This window comes from Colossoma macropomum, unplaced genomic scaffold, assembly GCF_904425465.1.
Source record: "Colossoma macropomum unplaced genomic scaffold, Colossoma_macropomum, whole genome shotgun sequence".
NCBI lineage: Eukaryota > Metazoa > Chordata > Actinopteri > Characiformes > Serrasalmidae > Colossoma > Colossoma macropomum.
The window spans coordinates 3,689,374-3,699,281 of NW_023494796.1; the positions used below are offsets into that span (position 1 = coordinate 3,689,374).

Sequence of the window (9,908 nt, forward strand, 5' to 3'; positions counted from 1 at the left end):
AAAAGAAGATGATGCTAACTGGTCACTTCTAGCTTACATTAGCATCAGATGAAGTAGCTCCTTCTGAGGGGACCAAGTGATTTTTCCTTTTTTTGAAATTAATTATATTGTTTAGTTATGTATAAAAAGCTATATAGTGCTACATAAAGCTAATAGTAAGGTGTTAGCATTATGAAAAGCTACCTGTTTACTTCTAGCTTTAGCTTGTTAGCTGCATTAGCACTGAATGTAGTATTCTCTAGTGATGTGGCCTAGTGAAACTTATTAATATGAATAGTATTAATAACGAATAATGAATATTAATAATTAATAATTCATAGGTTTTTTTTTGCCACAGTGCTAAAAAAATCTTGTGGTACTGTTTAGTAACCGTTTCTCTGTCTGAGAATAGATTTTCTCATAAATGTAATATGACTTAAATAGAATTCAGTGTATATTTATTGGACTAATTTGACACAAACGAGTCCCTGAAAAGGTACTAATAAGACTTACAGGTGATCGTGCTGTGTCTGTATCATGTAATACCAGCTTGTTGTGTGTTTTGTGTGTGATGTGATACCATGTGGCACTTTAACCAAGTGATTTATATAATTTTTTAATTTTTATTATTATTATTACTGCTGTGTGATATGCATGCTGTTGTTTTTAACATTGTTGATATTAACAGTTGCTCGTCCAGGGTTGGTGTGGTTTCCGTTTCAGTTCACCTAATTCTAAAAGAAATCCTTTAAAAACATACAGTAGAGGAATATTTTCAGTAAATTTCAGACAGATGGCAGTTGGTTTGGGTTGCTGGCTGATCTTTCGAAGTAGTTGAACTGAAATTCCTCACCAAAAAAAGCTGTAAATGTGTGTTTAACGTGTCTGAGCTAAATTCTACCCACTGTAAGATTATTAACCCTCTACTGCATGAATTATTACTCAAACATGATCCAATGTTTTAATGTGTTTTGTTATTTGAAATTGCTTAAATAATGGAAATATAAAAAAAAAATTTGAAAAATTTAGTGGGTTATTTGGTAATTTGTTGCCATTTGGCAACAATTCGCAATCATACCATAACACCATAAAATCTGAAAAAGAAATACAATTTTCAATTGGTATTTGGAATGTGTGCTAATAACTAAATCATAATAAAAATTCCTGGTCATGAGATGTCCTTTCAAAGTAAAAGACTCTTTTTTTCCACAATTAAATATGAAAACACAGATTTTATATTACTGTTTTTTAGTAAAATTAAGATAAAGTGATTGTTGCCATATGGCAACACCGTGCAGTAGAGGGTTAAAGGAATATTCTAGTTTTTTCAACCTAAATTTTATCTGCCACAGCTGCATTGTGTGGATGATTACCACAGACTGGAGTTCTGACCTGTTGAGTCCAAACTCCATTACAGTAGAAGCCAATGGGCAGTTGCTGAATTCTGTCAGTAAACATTTATTCAAAACGTGGATATTTCTGAATTCTTTAGACAACAATATTTGTAAATGAAGCTTCAAATCTGTATAATTTGCTCTTTCAGAGATGGCACTAGTTTTCAAGAGGGATGAATTCATGGTAATTCAGTTTAGCATGGACGGAGCTTTCACAGGCTCAACTTGGAACCTGAAAAGCTTAGGGAAACTGAAAGTAACTGGAACTATTTGGAGTTGGAAAGTTGGATAAACTTTCCTAAGAACAGCTTTTATAAGGTCTTAAACCTGTATTGTTAAAAGATTATGGTTGTTTGAAATTTGCGAGATAATCACATGTTGCAAACATTTATTCATGAAATTCAGCAGCTGCTCATTAGCTTCAGCTCTGAGTTTTAAATAAACATGTTTTTTTGCATGGAAATGAGTATTTTTATCATTGTGGTTGTTGACCATACGGTGCAGATGCTGAAAAACTCTAGAATGTTCTTTCAAAATCACGATGATGCTGTTTTTAACATCTCATGTTTGGCCCTGTAGGATATCACTGGGACACATCTGATTGGATGCCGAGCGTTCAGCTTCCTGGAATCCAGGAGTTTCCTCAGTATGAGGTGGTGGAGGCTCCGCCCACTCTGTACAATGACCCCGCCCTGCTGGACACGGACTATTACCCTGGCGGCTATGACATCGAGAGCGATTTCCCGCCTCCGCCCGACGACTTCCCCCCGCACGACGACTTGCCCCCGCCCCCGCCCGTGCCGGAGTATGGCTACGACACGCTCCAGTCACCCAGCAGCCGAGCGCTCAACAGCGCCCCCTCCAGCCCCGGAGGATCAGCGGTGCGCCAGCGGCCGCCGTTACCCCAGCTCTACACCCTCAGCCCCTACCTCCCTCGCCACCATTACCCCTCGGACCCGGAGCCCCAGAGTGACCCCAGCAACTCCGGCTCCGGGTCCAGGCCAGGGCGCTACCCGCTGGGCTACGGGCGGGATTTAGACACCCCAGCAGCAGATAACATGTCGCTGTCGCTGTACACGTCCACGGCCTCGTGCTCGGACATGTCGGCCTGCTGCGAGGAGTCGGAGGCGCTGATGAGCGATTACGACAGTGGCGGAGAGGATGGAGGAGCGCAGTTTCAGCGGCTCGTCATACCTCCGCTGGATTCACAGCAACAACAACAGCAGCATACTGAAGTCTGACACTGGATCCAAAAAGAGCAGAAAAAAGAAAAGTGCCTGAAAACTAAATCTTATGCAGGAGACTCTTATCGTCAACAAAGCAACACACACACACACACACACACACACACACACACACACACACACAAACAAACTGCAATTACTCTTACAGACATTCAAGGACTCAACAAAGCATTAGATTCGCACATCCTAGAGGTCTGCACAATCCATGAGAGGGAGACCCAACCCAGCCCAACTGGTAAATTTGAAACCTGAACCTCCTCCGAACCTCGGAGTTTGAGACTTGGCCCAAACCAAAATGGCCCGACTCATACTGCAAAATTTGAAATCTGAACCAGACGCGTACCCACGACTTTGAAACCCAGCCTGACCTGACGAGTACTGCTAAATTTGAAACCCAAACCCGATCCAACCCGACTGGTACTGCTAAATTTGAAACATGAATCCAGCACCTACCCTTGACTTTGAAACCCAACCTGGCCCGGCTGGTACTGCTAAATTTGAAACATGAACCAGGCGCATACCGGTGACTTTGAAACCTAAAACCAAACTGGACCAACCCCTCAATTTTGAGACCCAACCAGACAAACACTGCTAAATTTGAAACCCCAAACTGAACCCAAATCGAGCCTGCAAGTTTGAGACCCGGCCCTGAACCTGCTCACCCACACTAAGGTTAACAAAGATGGGTTATCGCCGACACAGTTTTATGGTTCATTGTTCTTTACTAAGCTCTTAAGCTCATCAACAGAAAATGTCCTGCTGGGATAAACTGGTCTTTTACACTAACAGGATTTATTATCGGTATATTTTTGTGGAATCGCTGATCGTAGCTCCTCTGATCAGCTGTTAGCTCAGCTGCACTATAGTTCCTCACGCTACTGCTGCTACTGCAGGAACACTTAACACACTGCGGGAGAACTTAACCTTGTAAGATGATGCAAAAACCTGTCGTTTTATCTAATGAAAAGCACAGAGTGTCCAACAGTAACGGAGGCCTCGTGCATCTTTTACACAGTGATAGGAAACACTGTTGGACGTACTGGAGCTGAAGTGATTTCACTGTTGGTAGCGGTGCCATTACTGTGTTGGTCCTTTTCGGGCTTGGGTTGGGTCGCAGACCTCTTGCGCATACATACACACAGTCAAGCTGTATGCAAGATATTTTACCACACAAACACGAACAAGGACAAGGACAGTTCCTCCTCTCGTTGCCTAGAGGAGTTTGGACACAGCGGTTTATTCCACAAGCGGTCGTGGAGCTGAGGACGTATTTTCTTGTGAATTTGCTGTGCCGATACTGTTATTATGCACACGATGTCAGAAAGAAACCGTGTTAAAGATGTTGTCACACCCTCATGCCCATGGAAAAAAAAACAAAAAAACAAAAAAGAAAAAGCAACATTTCAAAGCGATATCTGTCTGTATTTGTATAGTTAAAAAAAACATGCAAACTGTTGTGTTTCTTTTCTAAAATTACAAATCCTCATTCATTTGTAATGTAAATGGTACTGTACAGTTTTGATTTCAAAGGTTTACTAGGTTGTTTTGTAGATACGATTTTTATTTTCCAAAAAAAGAAAGGAAAAAAATGCACAAACTAAAGGAGTGTCATTATCAGCCTTACTGTATTTTCATTCACAAAAAAAAAGGAGGAGAAAAAATAAAGATGTACGAGTTGATATGCGAGAAACGTTCGACTGTCTCCACACTCGATCCACAAGTAAATATTTCCCGGGCGTCCGCATTTTATCGTGATGTTCTTTTCATATTTTTTGTTGTTTGTTTGTAAATTGCAACTTTGAAACCTCTTTATTTTTCCACCGTCAAAAAAACGGGACCCAGTATATTTATATTGCGAGATGAAGCGTGGATGCGTTTCTTTTTCAGGCGTCCGCTCGCGTGTGGGCGATGCTCTGGTCTTGTTTATGGTTTGTTTTTTTTAATACTGCCACTAGCTTAACCGCTTTACTACTGGCAATAAATTATTCTTAAAAATAACAATGTTCTTCACGTGTCCTTGCTTTCTGAAGATGATTCTGTTTGTTTGGTGTGATAGATCTCTGGTTTTATGTTGAATTAGTCACTGATAATCAGGATTCTGATGCATATCAAACAGATTATTGACTATCCATAACATTTGACAGATTTTTTCTTGATGAAAAATGAATGAAAATGTTTTGCTTGCTGAAAACTGGCATTTAAAATCATCCATAGCCATAGAAGCCATAGAAATTATATCGCTGTTGTCGGCAGAAAAACTCGTATCTCCAAAATGGTAACTTTACAGGAGAAGCAAAAAACATGCTTTACTTTTAATGTAAGTGAATGGAACCAGAATTTTTTCCGAGTTGTTTTGTGCTGTTTCTTTTTGTCCATTCATCATGAAATTTACAGACAATGTAAAAGACAACAGGTAATTACGAATTGTGACGAAAACTGAAAAATGACAAAAATGGAGATACGAGGTTTTCTTTTGACAGCAGTGATATATTGCCAGTGCATTATAAGGTTTGCTAGTTAAAGTGGTATTTTTCCATATTAATATCTATCTGGATGTACTGTTTCTAATTTATATAACCAAGTTTATTTTCTGAAGCATCTTAATGTACACTATCCAAAGAATGACCTTTTACTGTGTGACCAACGATACAGTAACTGAGCAAGATTCATAAATCACCCTTAATTTATTTCATTTTCTGTCAAAACAACTATGAAGTAGTAAATTTATCTTTTTTTACTGAGTGCCCAGAGAGAATTAGGTTTTTAGGTTTCTGTTTCTAATTATCTTAACATCATATATCTAAAGATAATCATCTCAAGATTATTTTCACATGATAAATATCCTGGGAAATATATAAAGCAAATGTAAGAGTATTCCCCACTCCGCCCTCTAGATGGCACCAATATGCCGTTCAGACAGGATTCCATTCACTGTATAGCCCGCTGTCCATTTTTCAGGGGTGCTGTCCCTGATTGGAACTATTCTAATGGAAACTGACCACTATATAGCACTTTATATTGCACTCAGTCTCAAGTATGTAGATGTTGTTTCAGTCCTCATGGACTGAAGACGGCAGAGAAATGTGTTCTAAAATAGAACAGACTGTGTTGGAGGTGTTTGCTGAACCACAAACTTCAAAGCCAGTTTTTACTAGAACGCACTCTAAAACATTGGGGGCTGCGACGGAGTGAACAATGTTCCCCGAACAGCGTATTGATGCCAATCACAGTCCACAGTACAGAAGTCCAGAGAGGCCATGAGGTAGCTATAATTTTCTGGATTGTTATCTTGAGATCACAACAATTTCAAGATGACAACTTTATCTCGAGATCACAAGAAACTTAACTCATATCAATATGGCAACTTTTATCTCAAGATCGCAAGATACTTAACTCATTATCTCAAGATGACAATTTTATCTCAAGTTTACATTATCATTCATTCATTATACATTCATTATCTCACAATGGCAACTTTGTTATCTCAAGATCACAATATACTTAACTCTATCTCAACTTTATACTTAACGCTACCTCACAACTATCTTGAGATCACAAGATACTAAAATCGTTATCTCAAGATGACAACTTTGTTATCTCAAGGTTACAATTTACTTAAATCGTTATCTCAAGATGGCAACTTTATCTCAAGATCACAAAATACTTAACTCTATCTCACAACTTTATCTATACTTAACTGTCTCACAACTACCTTGAGATCATAAGATACTTAACTATTTATCTTAAGATGGCAACTTTATCTCGAGATCTCAAGATACTTAACTCTGTCTCAAGATGACAACTTTATCTCGAGATCACAAGATACTTAACTCGTTATCTCAAGATGACAACTTTATCCCTAGATTACAAGATGCTTAACTTGTTATCTTAAGTTAACTTTATGTTGAATCACAAGATACATAACTCTATCACAAGATGACAACTTCTGTTATCTTGAGATCACAAGATAATTAAATTGTTATCTCAAGATAACAATCCAGAAAATTATAAATATCTCATGGTCTTCCGTACCAAAGTGTGTTTAACACCCTTATGTCTTCCTAAGAAAAATATCTTTAAATAAATATCCTGAGAAATTTGTCTTGAGATAATTATATAGAGGAAACATCTTGAGAAAATTATCTCAAGATAATTCATTTAAGAAAACAAATTCAGGTCATTTTTTGCAGGTTCTGTAAAAACTGCACAAGAACATCCAACACTAAGTTTAGTCATTGTTTCAGTGTTCAGTGAGTCACTCTTTGCCTTCATTACAGCTTCCATTCTTTTCAGGAGACTCACTTTCAGTTTCTCAACGAATCTGCAGACACACCTCCAAAGTTCAGTCTTAGAAGCTGGTTGAAGTTTCTGCTTCCCTGGTTCCATCAATTTTCTGTGTAAATTGCAAGCAATGCAATTAAAAAACATTTAAAAAAAACAGCCAGTTTTGCTGTCCAGCAGCTTGTGTCCTTCAAACTAACGTTAAGTGATTAAAATGCTTTACATAATGACGTCATTTCTTGCAAAAACTGTTGTCTTTGGTTATTGTTTTGTTTTTGTTTATTGATAAAAAAGTTTCCTTTGGCTTATTTCTGTCTGTCATTTTATTATTATTTTTTTTATCTGCAGCATCACATGAGAGATTGTTTCATTTATATCTTTCCCAAATAAAAAAAAAAATCCAGTGTAGGTTTTCACAGCATTTCAGGTATAGACAAGCATTTTCTCCACAAAGGTTGAGCAGGAAAAAAAGTTGTCGACAGTCGAAAAATATTACCACCATTGTCCATTTCCACAGCCAGCACTGACAAACTTTTTGAAGCGTGAAAACATTTTTTTGCAAAAAGTCATCTGGATGGAAACTCATTTTCTCTGTAACTTCTAATCACTTTTTTAACTTTTGGAAACATGTCACTGAGTGGTTGTTTGTGGACAGCTGTTCTCTATTTGGCAGCATTTCTGGCAGAGTCATGCCCAGAAAACCAAGCTAGAAATTCTGCCCTTGGAATGGACATATTTGAATGGAATTTTCAAAGCAGTGCAAGGAATATTGTAAAGGAAGTGCTCAGTGCCCCCTGCTGCCAGCAGAGGGCAGAAGTGACACCCGTTTAGAGCAACCTCTGCCAAGGACTCCACTTCCCAGAAAGCTCTGGGCTCATTGGCTTAATGCTGTTCAGCTGGAGGAGCACCTATTTATACTGCAGTGATACTTGAGGAATATGCTGCACCTTTGTAGAGGGGTAGCTGGTAATGGTACAAAACAAAGAGAAAAGAAAAGCTACAAAGAAAGAGAACGAGGCTGTAAAAGAAAAGAGATAAACAACAAAGGTTCCAAGTCAAAGAGAAAAGGAAAAGGGAGTGATAAAAGGAGAAGAGACAAATCAATACATCAGAGTTAAAGAGTTTTCATTTAGGTTTTCCCTTGTTATACATTCCCCTTTGAGTACGGCAGTCGGCGGTTTGAACCCTGACTCAGCCAAGTTTTCACAAACGCCTCAGTATCACTCTCTTTATGTTCCATTTGTCCCCTCTGAGCACATTATGAGGTTTCCTCACTTCCAAACCTGCCTGTAGAGAATATAAACAGGTTCCCACACCCTGCACCTGGGTCTTTCCCCCCGTACTGACCCATGACAAATATATGTACATAAACTGACTTAACGACCATTTTCCAAAATTAAATTATGCACAATATAATAAGTGCAATACACTGAATGGACTTCTTGTTTTGGGACACCTATAGGAGCTTTTATGAATCCCATTCTAAATCCATAGGCATTAATATGGAGTTGGTCCAGCTATAACAGCTTCCACTCTTCTGGGAAGCTTCTACAAGATTTTTGGAGAGTGTCTGTGGGATATTTTGGGGTTGATGTCAAGGTTCTGTGCAGACCAGTCAAGTTCTTCCACACCAAACTCACCCAACCATGCCTTTACGGACCTTGCTTTGTGCACGTGGGCACACAGTTTTTGTGCTGATGTCAATGCCAGAGGAGGTTTGGAATCCTGCAGTTACTGAGCCAGCAGGGTGTTGGCGACTTGCACTACATGCACTAAGAGCACTCGGCGACTCGCTTTGTTACTTTACATGGTCTGACACTTCGTGCCTGACTTGCTGTGGTTCCTAAACACTTTCACTTTTCTATAATACCACTCAAAGTTGATTATGGAATATGTAGGCTGGGAAAAAATCTTCACAAACTCAACAGTGGCAACAGTGGCATCCTAGTAGCACCATGCTCGAATTCAGTGAGCTCTTTAGAATGACCAATTCTTTCACAAATGCATGGCTAGGTGCTTGATTTTATACAGCTGTGGCAATTAGACTGAATGAAACACCTGAATTCAATGATTAAGAGATGTGTCCCAATACTTTTGTCCATTTAGTGTATGACGTGCATCTAAAGTGAATTAAAGCATTACATTTTTATTTACAGCATTTAGCAGACACTCCTATAAAAGTGCTTTGTTGTCTACTCTGAAAAAATACCTTTGCTGGTACAAATAGGTTAGAGAGAAAGCTCATCCTGAGCTCAGATATTGCTAGAGACAAAAGCCTATGTTGATACTTATATAAAAAGAAACAGAACTAAACATATTGAAATGTGTTGTATTGCACTAAGTACATATCAGTGCTCACTTGAGTGCTGTATAAAGAGATGGTCTTCAGTCAGCGTTTGAAGAATGTGAGACTCTGCTGTTCGGACAGCCAGTGGGAGTTTGTTCCACCACCTGGGTGCCAGGACATATTCAATTTTTGACCATTGCCATCAGGTCATGAGGGGTTGGTCTGTTTTCGGCTTTGTAGGCATCAGGTTTTTAAATCGGATGTGTGCAGCTACAGGAAGTGAAGGGAGCGCAGCAGTGGAGTGACACGACTGAACTTAGGAAGATTGAAGACGAGCCGAGCTGCATTCTGGATGAGTTGCAGGGGCCTGATGGCCACATAGGAAGAGAAGCCAAGCGTGAGTTGCAGTAGTCAAGCCTTGAAATGACTAGACTGAACTAGCACAGAATCACACCAAGACTTCTTGCATCTTCAGACAGAACAACCAAAGAGTTCTCAAACAAGATGGGAAGGCGAGGACCCGTAGTTGCAGGGATGAATAGCAGCTCATTCTTGCTAAGGTTGAGCTTCAGGTGCTGAGCTGCCATCCATGAATAGATGTCAGTCAGACATGCGGAGATGAGACTGGAAACCTGAGTATCAGAAGATGGGAAGGGAAGCATTAGTTGGGTGTCATCAGCTTAGCAGTGGTAAGAGAAGCCATGAGAGGGTATTACATCACCC

At 39.4% G+C, this 9,908-nt stretch overlaps 1 protein-coding gene across 3 annotated transcripts in view; it reads left to right on the forward strand.

The window, feature by feature from the left end:
• fat1a (FAT atypical cadherin 1a) overlaps nucleotides 1-4,615 on the forward strand; it is a 146,855-nt gene extending 142,240 nt beyond the window's left edge. For all 3 annotated transcript variants that reach the window (XM_036583633.1, XM_036583631.1, XM_036583632.1), the window contains one exon: nucleotides 1,953-4,615. In XM_036583633.1, the coding sequence (XP_036439526.1) occupies nucleotides 1,953-2,614 (662 nt within the window). In that variant the 3' untranslated portion in view covers nucleotides 2,615-4,615. The remainder of the gene's footprint in view (nucleotides 1-1,952) is intronic.
• Nucleotides 4,616-9,908: the final 5,293 nt, after the last annotated feature.